At 36.4% G+C, this 13,664-nt stretch overlaps 1 protein-coding gene across 1 annotated transcript; it reads right to left on the bottom strand.

The window, feature by feature from the left end:
• Window positions 1-8,358: 8,358 nt before the first annotated feature.
• LOC127946013 (peptidase inhibitor 15-A) lies at window positions 8,359-11,780 on the bottom strand. Its single transcript, XM_052542296.1, has 6 exons — window positions 11,617-11,780; window positions 10,745-11,073; window positions 9,932-10,050; window positions 9,644-9,776; window positions 9,286-9,401; window positions 8,359-8,728 (listed from the first exon to the last, which is right to left on the bottom strand). The coding sequence occupies exons 2-6, from the start codon at window positions 11,021-11,023 to the stop codon at window positions 8,593-8,595; spliced, it is 783 nt and encodes a 260-aa protein (XP_052398256.1). The 5' UTR covers window positions 11,024-11,073; window positions 11,617-11,780; the 3' UTR covers window positions 8,359-8,592.
• Window positions 11,781-13,664: the final 1,884 nt, after the last annotated feature.

Raw genomic sequence — 13,664 nt, forward strand, 5'->3', positions numbered from 1 at the left:
AAAAGAATATTTAGATATATTTAAATATTCAAAAAGGTTTAAAAATTTTTTTTTTTTTTTACTTTCATTAAAATATTTCAATAAAATGAAATAATTGCCTATTGCAAATTTATGAATCCATGGTTAACTTTTTTTTCTGCAGTCACTGGGCTATATGTATTGAGACATTTTTAAATTTATATTTAGTAAAAAATAATAAAAAATAAACCTGAATTGTAATCTAAACATCTGTATTTTCATATAATTTAATACAATTGCTGTGTGAACACGTTCATGTGATTGGCTTATAAGTAAACAAGATTCCAATCACAAGCCATTCTTGTGATTGGCTAAAAGAAGGGAGATATCTGATTGGTTGCTGATCATTCCCTGTTTAAAAAAAAGCATTTGTGTGTCGAGCCAAGTCAGGGGAGTCTCAAAATTCACACACAAATGCAGTGAAGTTCACAGACCGCAAGCAGTTTGTGAATCAAGATATGTGTGTGTGTGCATCAGAAATACATTTCTGAATCTTGTCCTTTGCATTTGTGAATCTTGAGTGCATTTGTAAATGTTGTTTGCATTTCTGAATTGTGTGTGTATTTCTGATTTTTGTGTGCATTTCTGAATTTTGTATGCATTTGTGAATCGTCTGTGCTTTTTAAATTTTGTGTGTGCATTTGTGAATTTTGTGCGCATTTGTGCATCTTGTGTGTGTATTTATGAATCATGTGTGTGCATTTATGAATCATGTGTGTGCATCTATGAATCCTGTGTGTGCATATGTGAATGTAGTGTGTGCATTTATCTTTATTGAGACTCTTCTGGCTCCATATTAACGTGCTTTGTTAACGCGAGACTCTTATCGGGCGATAAAAAAATATCGCCGTTAATCTATTCTCAAAGTTGGGTTGGGAGCTGGGTCTATACTAAGCAAGCTTTGATGACTTTCACCTTGATATTTTATATAACCGACTGGCTGAGGCCAGCCTAAAAAGATGCTCAGGACAGTTGACGGGCCACTACTGCGCATCGTCAAGAAAGCTTATCTTTTTCACGTGTTTTTAAGCACAGTGATTTCTAACCAGGGAAAAATGTGTATCCAATGTGTAGCTACTTGGAAAGATTTTAATTTGGTTTTGTTATGAATTGAAAATAAGGCTTGAATGTATACTGGTAACAATTTAAAAGAAGGTTCAATTTGTTAAGGTTAGTTAAACACATTAGTTAACACAAAAATTACACGAAAACTAAAAATGAAAAATGCTTAATGGCATAGTTCATGTTAATTTCACCACTTACTAATACATTATTAAAATCAAAAGCTGTGTCTGTTAATATTACTTGATGGACTTGAGCTAACAATAACAAAGAACATCTGTTTTTATCTAACATTAAATATTTTAACAAATGATTGCTCATTGTTCGTTAATGTTACTTAACAGACCTAAACTAACTGGAACTATTTGTACAATATTACCAGTTTATTTTATAAATAAATTCTATGTCTTAAAAGAAATTCTATATTTAAATATATCAGGACAATAACAAAGACAGTAACAAAGCTCAGGACAGTTGACGGGCCACTGCTTTGCATCGTCAAGAAAGCTTATCTTTTTCACGTGTTTTTAAGCCTTACCCCTTGTCGATTTAAACATTTAAACATCCAAACACAAGAGGCGGGAAAAAAAGCTGAACAGAGTAGCTGGTTACTTGCGCGCTGTGTTCGGTGCAGAGAGAGAGAGAGAGAGAGAGCCGTGTATCACGGACAGTGACACTGAAACGAGCTCTCTTCTGCGAAGTTCTCCTCGAAGTCCCTCCTGCACCTGAACAAACAAATACAAATCGCAGTTTGAACAAACAAAAAGATGTGAAAGATGCCAATTCAGTACTCGTGGTGTTCTGGTGTTCAGGGCACACGCAGAGAAGGGCGTCTCAAAACACTTGAACATCGAATTTGCTTATTTTTGCTCTTGTGCTGACAAATACATACAAAATATGTCCAAATATCCACCTTGGAAATTATGCTCGAAAAACTGTCAGTTATTTCGTAAGTGAAAGTAAACAGTTGAGGAAAAAAATGGGATGTGAATTATATTGGATGCGTTCGTTCATCGTGTCTTAAAGTGACCATGCCTAATTTAGCTACTGGCTGCTCTAATGTTAATCCAAGAAAATGAAAATCACTCACTGCTCTTGACTGAATTACTTTGTAGTTTTAACAGTCAAGCCAAAAATTATTAAGACACCAGATATCATTTTTTGATATTTATAGCAAAACTGTAATAATGTTAGAAATGTTGAAGGTGTCTGAATAAATGTAGGTTTGATTGTATATTTCATTTTTACATTTACATTTACATTTACATTTATTAATTTAGCTGACGCTTTTATCGAAAGCGACTTACAATTGCTATATATGTCAGAGGTCGCACGCCTCTGGAGCAACTAGGGGTTACATTGAAGACTATCCAGTGCTATTTTACATTTAATTATTTGGTTGCTGTACCTTGACACCTACAAACTTGAAAAAAAAAACTTAAACTGTGTAAATAGCACAAATAAATAAAAATAAACACACATACAAATTAAACCAACGCAACGCTCCTGGAACGCAACTGGAATCCCTTAACATGGGTGCGTAAAAAAAATATGCAACACATATGCACTGCAGACGGAGTATGTGTGAAACAGGCATAAGGTTGTTTGCACCTTGTGCAATGTGGAATTAGTTTACAGCTTTTTCAAGCACTTCGTGATGCATTTTGGAAACAGGAGATGAGCCCCTTTTCTAATGCACCACCTAGCTTGATAAACCCCTTCTCAAAGACTTACTGTTTGTCAATTTTATTTGGGTAACACACATATTCTGAATGCCTTCGGCAGAATTCGAATGAGCCATTTTAATCTAGATTAATCTATCCATCTATCCATCTAGATTAATCTATATATATATATATATATATATATATATATATAGATAGATAGATAGATAGATAGATAGATAGATAGATAGATAGATAGATAGATAGATAGATAGATAGATAGATATAGATATCACTAATTTATGTATTTTGCTTTCATCTGAAAGGAAACTGCAATACTTCGTGACTTGTTTTTCCTTATGGTGTTGATTGTTGTTAGTTTAAAGTGAGTCATTTTAACATTTAATAATGATAACACTGATAAATCAAATTATATCAAGTATGACAAACAGGTGAGTAAGTGATGACTGAATTGTAATATTTGGGTGAACCATTCCTTTAACACCTTTAGCTCTTTGCAGCATGGGAGCTTGGAGAGACAGTTTGGCATTGCACAAGAGATGTTTACAGTCCGTCCTGTTGCTTTTGCAGCAGACCAGATCTAGCTGTGGTGAGTAGCAGATGCAGGATGTTACACTGCAGCCTTGGTCACCCTCCATTTCACCAAGGATTTTTTTTTTCTTTTTTTTTTTTTAACGCCTGGGTGAATTCTGATAGTGTCCATAAAGGAATTTACAAGTTTTCTTCCAAGCTGTATTTGGCAAGCATTATGTAAAGCTTTAAATCTCCATTATGATGAACAGCTGACTTTTTCTCATGTATCATGGAAAGTGGGGACAGTATTTAACAGGCAGGCCGAGGACAGCAGAGGCCAGTCTGAACTTAGCCACCTCAGATGAGAGGAAGGAGGCACAGGGAGAGGGGGAGGAGGGACGCTTGTCGAATGAACAGATTTGGCATGGGTCCCTCAGACAGAGGGAACGGCAAAGAGAGAGGGAAAGGAAAAAAGCACACAAATAATTGAAAAAAGCTATCGGTTATGGTTCCCGGGAGACATAAAAGAAAACGAGCGGGAGCCAAGTTTTCATCAGCAGGTTGTTGGTCTGCCATGTGTAGTTGCAAGCCAAAGACAAACTGGATCTTTTTTCTGATCCGCCGTCAGCAACGAACTCACCTGATGTTTAGCTGGAAGAGTTTGAGGGTTTGCAAAAAAAATATTAAATAAATAAAGTTGCTGAAAGCTCATATACTCCCATAATTAATCACCTCTTCTCCAAATCTTCCAAGTAAAAGCCACAAGAAAATGCCATTTTAAAAACAGTTTTAAAATTCACAGTTTTGCATTATATGAGAATAGTTGTAGATTCTGTGACAAACTTGGGTTGCTCTCTGTCAGATCGATTTTGCTGGATACAAACGTGCACAATGGATCTTGTAATTCACATAGGTGGGGTATTTTTCTTGCAGCAACAGTTTTGGGACTGATGTGCTTCTTTTTTAAGGACGTGAAACATTAATATCCACTTGAGCTGGACTTTGTATTGATTTTACAAAAGCACACTATTAGTCATATTGATCTGACAGCTTGAATCAAAACAGGGCTGTATTGTACAAGCGTAATGAGGCATTAAGGCAAGTGAAAAATCAGAATATAAATATACTCGAAATAATCTATGATTAATAATGAATTATATAGTGAAATATAATAGAATTGAATTAATTCCATGTCAAACCCTGCTGACAACTTAACTTCCTCGATGCAAATGATTTCTGAATGAAACAGGATTTAATTGAATCCATCCTATCTCCAAACTGCTTGTCCTATGTAGTTTAATTAGACTCACTATATGTATATATAACAATTTACAATAATATTTCACAAAATCACATTTAGTTACGTTGCTGCTAGTCATAAATACTTTTTTTAAATTACTTTTTTCCATATCAGTCTACACTTCATACACCGTAATGAAAAAACAAAAACAGATTTGTGATTACTTTGCAAATTTATTAAAAAGAAAAACTTAAATAAATACTTTGCATAAGTATTCAGGAACACAGTAAATAAACACCTTTGGAAGTGATTACAGTCTTAAGTGTTTAGGGTATAATAAAAGCTCTGCACATCTGCTTTTGGTAGACCAGTAATGATGTTAGTTTGAGGATGGGGATCAGAGTTTTGGGACAGAAGCAGCTGAAAATAGACTTTGTCACCATTTTTGTTTGATGTGGAGCTCGCTGCAGGTAGTTGGAGAGAAGCAGATAACACGACTGGCTATTTTCCCAATCAATTCCATAAGATTGACATTGGCGGGAAAAGAAAGTAATTCGACAAGAAGTGCATTTTTACATTTTGATTAAAGACTTTTACAGACTAACCATATGAAATGAAAACCAATGAATCGTGCACAATAAGACCAGTATAAAAGCTATGTGAACAGGGTCCTTTTTTAGTTTGATGTAGCCAATTAGTATTACTGTACACCTACTTCATCCTTCCTGTGAAACACTACCTTTTTAATGTTTTGTCATATTTTTTTGCACAGCTACCGCATGCCATAAGGTTTAGAAAAGGGTATGATGACTTGATATTCTTTATACGGCACTGGCAGGATTCTACCTCTTCTCACAGCTGGGAATCTGTAGAGGAACAGCTGTGTCTGTCCAATAGATCAAAACATTTATGGCATCATATTTCCCAGTGATATCTGCATACTTTTCCCAAATCTGCTGAATATGGTAGCAGTGAGAGTCTGTCTGCCTGCTCGCCCCACCTCCTCCCAAATGAGCGCACGAGGCGGAGCCTGTAACTTTCACAGGGTTCATCGGTTTCATTCGCTCCGCTGCAGATCCGAGGGCCCCTCTCGTAAGATCATATACATACTGTTTATTTAGACGGGTATCAGCTGGGCCAAAGTCAGCATTTTCTTATCAAGATATAATTGTAACCAGTTTTCATATCAAAGAAATGGTCTTAAAATTACAATGCTTAAGTGAAACTGTAAACAGAGCATCAAAGAAACAGGGATGAGAAAGAGTTCCTCTGAAGATCCCATAATTACTATCAGCTCTGTTTCTGTGTAAAGAGAGAAAGAGAGGAGAGAAAACAAGAGAAGGTTGACAGAGAAAAAGGAGGAAATATGGGACAGATTAAGATTTCTGATTAACACACTTGAAGAAAAATAAGCTTTGAAGGAATATGGTTTTCAGCTTTATTCAACAATAAAAAATACATCAGCAAGCAATCGGATTAAAAAGTATAAATACAACATTAATTTAATAGTCAACAAAGGTGATGGTGGTATTGTTTATACCTATATAAAACACATACTTTTTTTTTTTTACTTTTTCTTTTAACCGTTAACCAGGAAGATCCCAATGAGATATCAGAAACTTTTCTTCCAGGGAGACCTGGACAAGATGGCAGCACACAATGTAAAAAAAAAAAAAAAAAAAAAAGGACAGACCTAATTAGTAATAATAAAAAAAATACAAATAATAAAGTTTCTGGTTGTATTTGTATGCATCTGCTTTTGCTTGCAGGCCGAAGGCCAAAATAATTTCAACCCTTGACCTGCACTGATCATGTCTTTCAACAACTAGTCTTGATCCAAAACTCTCATCAAAACTATTTGTTGCTGATGGGTGTTTTTTGTGAGCTTTTTAGAAAGTTCGAGGCCGGCAAATATCTTTGAATGTTTTATAAAGAATGTTCTTATGCTATCAAAGGCTGCATTTATTTGATTAAAAAAAGGAACACTGAAAAAAATTAAAATGAATCTTAAAAAACAAAAATTATGTACTTTTACTAAGAAACATTTCTTATTATAAAAAATGTTTATAAAAAAAAAAAAAAAAAGTAGTACTAAATATTTTTGTGGATAATTGTTGTTTCTTCAATTTAATGCACTCTTGCTGAATAAAAGTATTAGTTTCTTAAAATATTACTGACCCTAACCTTTTTGAACAGTGTTTTAGCGTTTTAAAGAGGCACAAAATGACACGTTTAAATAACAAAATTCATATATAAAAAAACACTTTATAAAAAGGCTATGTACAGCTTATTTCAAATTATAAATAAAGTGTTTCTGAAATACAGTTGCCATTAAATGTACTGTATATGAAGTGTTAACAATAGGTGCAAAAACACCTAGCACCATACCTTGTTTAGCACATTTGATAAAAAACACCATATAATAAAACATTATAATACAATAAAATGAAAATGTGAGAGGTCTGCAAAGACATATTAACACAATAAGAGATGCAGTCTAAGAAAAAAACTAAAATAATATTTTATAGAACAATTCTTAACAGAAAACACCATTTCAATAAATGAAGTCATGTTGACCATGCTGAATCTATGGGGGAAAGGGATAAATAGCTCTTTATACCCCCTCCTCCATGTCCAGATTACTGCAGAGTACTGCCTGGTAGATTCCCTAAGTGCTTGTGTAATGCGGTTTAAAAAGTGAAATCTACACAATGCAATACAATGCAATATTGTGCCACTGTTATGCAAGCACTGTAAAGACTATACTGCTGAAATCATAATAAATGTATGTACAAATGATAAAAATCACCATCAATGACAAATAAAAACACAATTTCAAAAACATTTTAAGGTGCACTTACACATCAGAAATTTTTCCATGTTAATCCGCCTCAACATTTCATGAGGGTACAGCATGATTATTCATCTTGCTCTGGGGTTGCAAAATGCAGAACTTTACCTAAGCAACATTCCACGATTTCTAAGCCCCAAGCACATGCCTGTAGGCTTTAAACATCTGGAAATCTTCCAAAAAGGAAGACCCAAAGCAAACTATTACCAAGAATGCCAGAAAGTGTATTCAAACCAGTGAAGTACTGTAGTGTCCCAGCCCAGTTCAAGAAGAGCTAGCTTAATATTGAAAGTGAAGCGCCAAAAGTCAACCTCCAGGGTTAATATAGGACATCACAGAAAACAGGCTGCTTGAAGTAAAGCAAATTGATTGCATTTAAATGGATAGCCCACCCCTAAAAAATAAAAATTCTGTCATCATATACTTATCCTCATATCGTCCCAAACTTGTATGATTTTTCTGATCTTCCTTTTAGAAAAATTTTGGTAACCGAATGGTTTCACTTCTCATTGTATTTTTAGTCCATCCAATGGAAGTCGATGGAAACTGAAACGGTTTGGTTACCAACATTTTTCAATATAACCTTGTTTTGTCAAGTTTATATTTATGTTTTAGCCGTTTCTGTGTGTACAATTAAAGTCAATGGGTTCCAAAACTTTCAAACTCCAAAAAGGACATAAAGGAGGTGGGAAATTATTACATACTTTAAACAAACTTTTTTGAAGAGTTTAACAAAACATCTTATTTTATCTTCCACAGATGAAATAAAGCCATTCAAGTTTGTAACGACATGAGGGTAAATCACAGAATTTTCATTTTTTGGGTGAACTACCCCTTTAAGTGTGGCACTACAGACAATTTGTAATGTAAGACTTGCCAACAAAGCCTGATGGGAGTTTTGGCAATTGCGCCTGGTGTTCTCTGAGTGCAGTTACAGTTGAATACTGTAAGCACCAATCATGTCTTGACAAATCACAGTAGAGTCCCTCTCAGGAAATAAACCATTGGGTTTATACACAAAACAATATAATTATCAATACATGGTATAGACATTGAAAAATAAGTTATTTACATGTCTTTTAAAAAATTGCTGCCTTGCAACCCATGGTCCTATATGACCCATATATATAAAAAATAAAACAGGGTGATACAGGAATGTTGTGCAAATTCCCATTAGGGACAGTGTCTATGCGATGGGGCATGTGCATTCTGTCTGTCTGTGTTTATTTGAACCAGTGCAGATAATTTGAGTTCACAGCAGGAAAGCACATGTTGTTACTGCATGATCCTCCATAGCTCGGAGGGCACATGGAGCAAGGGACACCTACTTTATATGGGGCCTCACCAATCCAGTTCCCCCTGTAAACAACAATAGCAACACCAGTGGACAAAATTAATCATGCACGTTTCCATACTTGAAAGTGTGCTGTATTAGGTGTTTGCTAGTTTGAAATGACATAAAAAATGCTATTACATTTCCATTTCTAACTGTGTTTTTAGGTTTAGAAGACATGCGCTAAATCAATCTGGATCTACTTTTACTAGCTCTCAGCTAACAAGTCGGGTCATAACTATAGTTTATAAATAACTTGCTCTGTAGTAGCCTAAGAACTTTCTCAAGTGAGCCGCCTCATAAGACTGAAAAAAGGAGGTCACAAGTCAATCACCAGCCACACAAGATTATGGTGCTTTGATTCTGGAATTAGAGGCAGAATTCCGCTAAAATTCGACATGCAGCAGGAATGCAAGGGGTCGTCAAGGTCTTTGAACCAGAAGGCCCCATGGATGCCCACGTCAAAAATGTTTTTAACAGAGAAGTGTCAGGTTGCTTTCTTAGCCTAATTATATTACTGAAGACCGTCAATCTTGAGTTTAGCAGTTTAGCTTAGCTAAGGCACAGGAAAACATACACTTACTTTGGAGAATAGTTGCACACCAAGTATGTTGCCCTCTTCCATACAGAACCCCAAACATTCATATTATGACATGTGTTGATTGCACATCCTACTTTATTTGAGGTTGCCCACACCATCTGGTAAAAAAACATAAGCAACAAGTGAGCAACGGTCAAATGTGAATGATATTTACTACTGTTCAGAAGTCTTTTATGCTCACCAAGGTTGTATTTATTTGATAAAAAATTTATTAAAATCACACACTTTCTTATTATAAGTGTTGAAAATAGTTGATGGAAAATGGTAATCTTTTTTTTCCAGGATTTTTAGATTTTTGGAAAAGACAGCATTTCATTGAAATAGATATCTTTCAACTCACTTGTGTATAATGAGTGCACATAGGCCCAGAGCACTTAAGGGGACATCTGGGATTGCAGTCTCGAGGATAGGGAAAAGAATAGTCCTTCACTTCATCATACCAGGGCTTTACCAGCTGTAAAATGGACCTGTATCTGTAAACAATCCAAACATAGCACCCAATCTCATTATGGTGTGATGAAATGCTTTGATTGGTTATTCAGGCCTAAATATCCATTGGTAATGTCAAGCATAGGACTATAGGAAACATCACTGATCACAAACTGGAAAATAATATGAAGATGCATACCTTCCTGTTCGGACTGAAAGGTTCTGACCCAGAAATCTAAGAAGACTGCGAGGACCATGCTCCCAAATACACGTGGACGCCCACTGCTCAGCTGTCTTTGCAAGAGTGTCATCCCAGACCTGAGACATGTAATATACATTACTTTTATCAATCCACTAAAATAAATAAATTGATAGCATGATTGCAAAAATTGTTCATTACATTTTTTTAAGAGCATGACCCTCCCACAGCAATTCTCATCCACAAAAATAAAATTATTTCCATAATAGAAAGATCAAAAAGCAAAAAATAATTATACAAAAATAATTTCATGCAGGAAAATTGAGTTCTCTTCACCAGAGTAGACCATTTACCACTTTAATCTTGGTAAAATCAGAAAATTATTAAAGAAAGCTAACATTTGGATCTATTGAAACATATCTGATACAGCATTTCCCATGACTGTGCACTTTTGGAAGTATTTCAGTGCTTAGCTGTAGTCTTAGCACAATGATCTATGCTGGAGAGGATCTACTCTGGTGGTCCGAGCCAATTAAATCTGCTCAACAGCTGCTGGTGCCAAATGGACACAGAGAAGTTTGTCATTCCTGCATCCTGTGATGAGCGCAGTTACATGTGCAACGTTCACGTGTCCAACAGCAGCAATGGGCTTTCCAGGCAAAGTGCCAGGTAATTATACAATTAAATAAATAACACAACTGAACCCAGTGAACTGATATGAGGGAGTAGAGCAAAAGTTCTAACGTCCAAACTGTTCCTGATTGTATCATAGGCTACATATTTCAAAAATGGTTATTATTATAAGTGACTTACCAAATATTCCATGTTTGAGGCTGGGGGAAAAACTTTCCCTCTGACTTTATTATGGTAATCAAGTATAGTAAGCATATCGTTCTGGGAAATATAACGTTTCCGTCTGGATTTGGGGAGGTTTGTGGCCTCTGTGAGATATTTTGAAGGCACAGAGCCAATATCAGTGAAATTGGTTGCTGGCAGAGATGAAGAGGCAGTGGGACTGAAGGCTGCCAGTGCACTTGCTCCACAGGATATATACAAGAGCAGAATGTTGACAGCCAAGCAGTTTTCATTCATGATTGATGGCTGGGATATTGTGAGAGGTTTTTTTTTTCCTTTTGCAGAATCTGCATTCAAAACATAAATGATAACCATTTTTTGGAGAATGCAATAAACCATATTATTTCATTTGACCCTTACTGTACCATAGAGCCAACACTGTAAATCCCCATTTTTATAATTTAAACATCTTAGCTTTAAATTTTTCATAATAACTGATACCATTTCTACTCAAAACTGAATTTTCTCCATCAGTTATTGAATTCATATTAATTGTAAAAGTGCAAAGAACTTAAGAATGCATGTAACTGACACCACATTCATTTTACTTTCATCACTTTTTAAAAATAAGACAGCAAATAAATGTGTTCAATATTAGTGTCAACATTAGCCAACACTGTCATTAAAAAAAATACACCCACAATAAGACAAAATAATATTTTTTGTCTGAAAAAAAAACTTTAGAATAAATTTGCCATTAATATAAATAAAAGTGATTAAAATTATTTTTCAAATATTCATTCAACATTTGTCTATACACCCTACACATCAGTTTACCAACACACAATCTAAATAAATAAAAGATTGCGCGTGCACACAAATATCCCTACCTTCTCTGAGATGATAAAGTAGCCTGTGGATATAAACACGTCTCCCTGTTGCCCGAGTCTGTCCAGCAGCAGCTTTGGTTTGATTCTTTGTGAACTCGAGAGCTCTTTCTCTCTCCCTCTCCCTGCTGAGAAGCGCTGCGGGTTTATATATACGGCTGAGGTACCGGTTCAGGAAGTGTTTCGGCTTTGAAGGTGCGCGGGGTTCCGCCCCATTCGTCACCTGAAGCGTGACATCATCCGAGACGTAATACTGCATTTCTTTTATCCATTTCCTGGCAGATCCAGGCAGGCTTAATCAAAACATCTGCTTTTAGTTTGCACAGCTGGCGTGAATAGAAAAGAAAACACAAGATAAGCACGTGAATAATTCTGTGACCCCAAAATGCAGCTTTGTCTATTGCAATGGCCAATTTAGACGTTCCAAATTAACAAATGTATGAGTATTAATAAACCTGGGAGTGCTGTAACTGATTTGGTTTAAATGGCTGTAACTGTTTTTAATGCTGGGTGTCTGAAGTATTAACGTAATAGCCCAATATTTATTTACTTCAAATTAATGTAATTCAGAAATCTACAATTTATCCCTCAACTGTGTAATTTGTTGTAATTTATGTAAGTACATAGAGTGTACTAACACCCTGGCAAACTGGCTGTAAAACTAAAACAAAGATGTTCTGTTTTAAAAGAACAGTTCAACAGTTAAATACGTAACAAATAAGGAAAAAATTATGATAGTAGAACATACACAGGAGATGGAGTGGGGGTGGGGGTTATTTTGTTATATAATTATTATTATTTTAATTTATTATATTAATGAAAACAATTATTATCAAACAATTATATTCATCAAGTTACAAATATATAGTAGTATAGGCTATATCTTTAGTATTTTATAATTCATTATCTTCTTGTCGATCCACCAGTTCACATTTACAACTGCATGATTTCTGCATAAAAATAAGAGTTGTTTTGGTCTGAACAAAGAGCAGAAGGGCTTATTGAAAAATGCAAATTCATTCTCTGCCACTCAATCACACAAACAACATCCGCCAGACTTTCATATCTCTGGCTAGTGTGGAAGAGCACACCTACAGCCTCTAAGCTTCATGCGGGGACGCACCCTCCGCCTGCGAGAGGAGCTAGTTTGTATAAACAGCGTGAGCGCAGAGCTCCTTGGTGGTTGATGTAAGAGACCGCTGCTAAGTTGTCGGTGCGCAGCAACATATGGTGACCTCTTAGTTCTGGGAGAAAGTAATGTAGTGCTCAAAGCACAGCCAGCATCCTTGGGCAGATGCAATGCCATGTCAGATGGCGACCACTCCACAGACTGTGGGCAGGGTGGCCACTCATGACCGCACCCCAGCCGGTGAGGGATGTGTCCATCGCTAGAATTACGCGGTGAAAAGGAGCTTCCAGCACCTGGCCCTGAGACAGGAACCAAGGTTTTCTCCACATGTTCAAGGCACGTAGGCACTGCTGTGTGACCATTAGCACCCCTTGGTCTTGAGCCACTACTGTAGGGGTCTTATGTACAGCAGGCAATAGTATTCAGATTAGACGCAGCTGCCATCAGACCCAGCAATCTCCGAGACTGCTTGACAGTGAGTGACCGGACTTCTCTCACTCTCGCGACTGCAGTGAGGATCGACTCGATCCGAGCACTTGACATGCGTGCCTGCACTGTGGTCGGATCCCACACCACGCCCAGAAAAGTGGTTCTCTATACTGGAGAAAGCACAATTTTCTTGTCGTTAACCCCAGCTCTTTCATGTGAGTGAAAACAACACCTCGATGCCAAACCGCTATCCACTCTGATCGAGCTAATATCAACCAATCATCGATGTGGTTGAGTTGTGAAAGTGTGGGGTGAGAGTGCAAGGCTAGAGGAAGAACCGCATTTGGTAGGCGTTTGACCCCAAAAGCAATCCCCAGGGACTTCCGATGACGAAGGATGGGGATAAGTGCATCTTTTAGATAGATCATGACACACCAGTCCTCAGTCTGTGCAAGCATGCTGAACTTCAGTCCCCTGACTGAGTGGTTCAAAA

Source organism: Carassius gibelio, chromosome A24 (genome assembly GCF_023724105.1).
Source record: "Carassius gibelio isolate Cgi1373 ecotype wild population from Czech Republic chromosome A24, carGib1.2-hapl.c, whole genome shotgun sequence".
NCBI classification, from domain to species: Eukaryota; Metazoa; Chordata; class Actinopteri; order Cypriniformes; family Cyprinidae; genus Carassius; species Carassius gibelio.

Coding starts and splice junctions, on each gene's coding strand:
- LOC127946013 (XM_052542296.1), bottom strand. CDS start 11,023: ATGAATGAAAACTGCTTGGCTGTCAACATTCTGCTCTTGTATATATCC. Junction 10,051..10,744: donor CCTCAAACATGGAATATTTG/GTAAGTCACTTA, acceptor TACATGTCTCAG/GTCTGGGATGACACTCTTGC. Junction 8,729..9,285: donor GTGTGCAACTATTCTCCAAA/GTAAGTGTATGT, acceptor TGTTGTTTACAG/GGGGAACTGGATTGGTGAGG.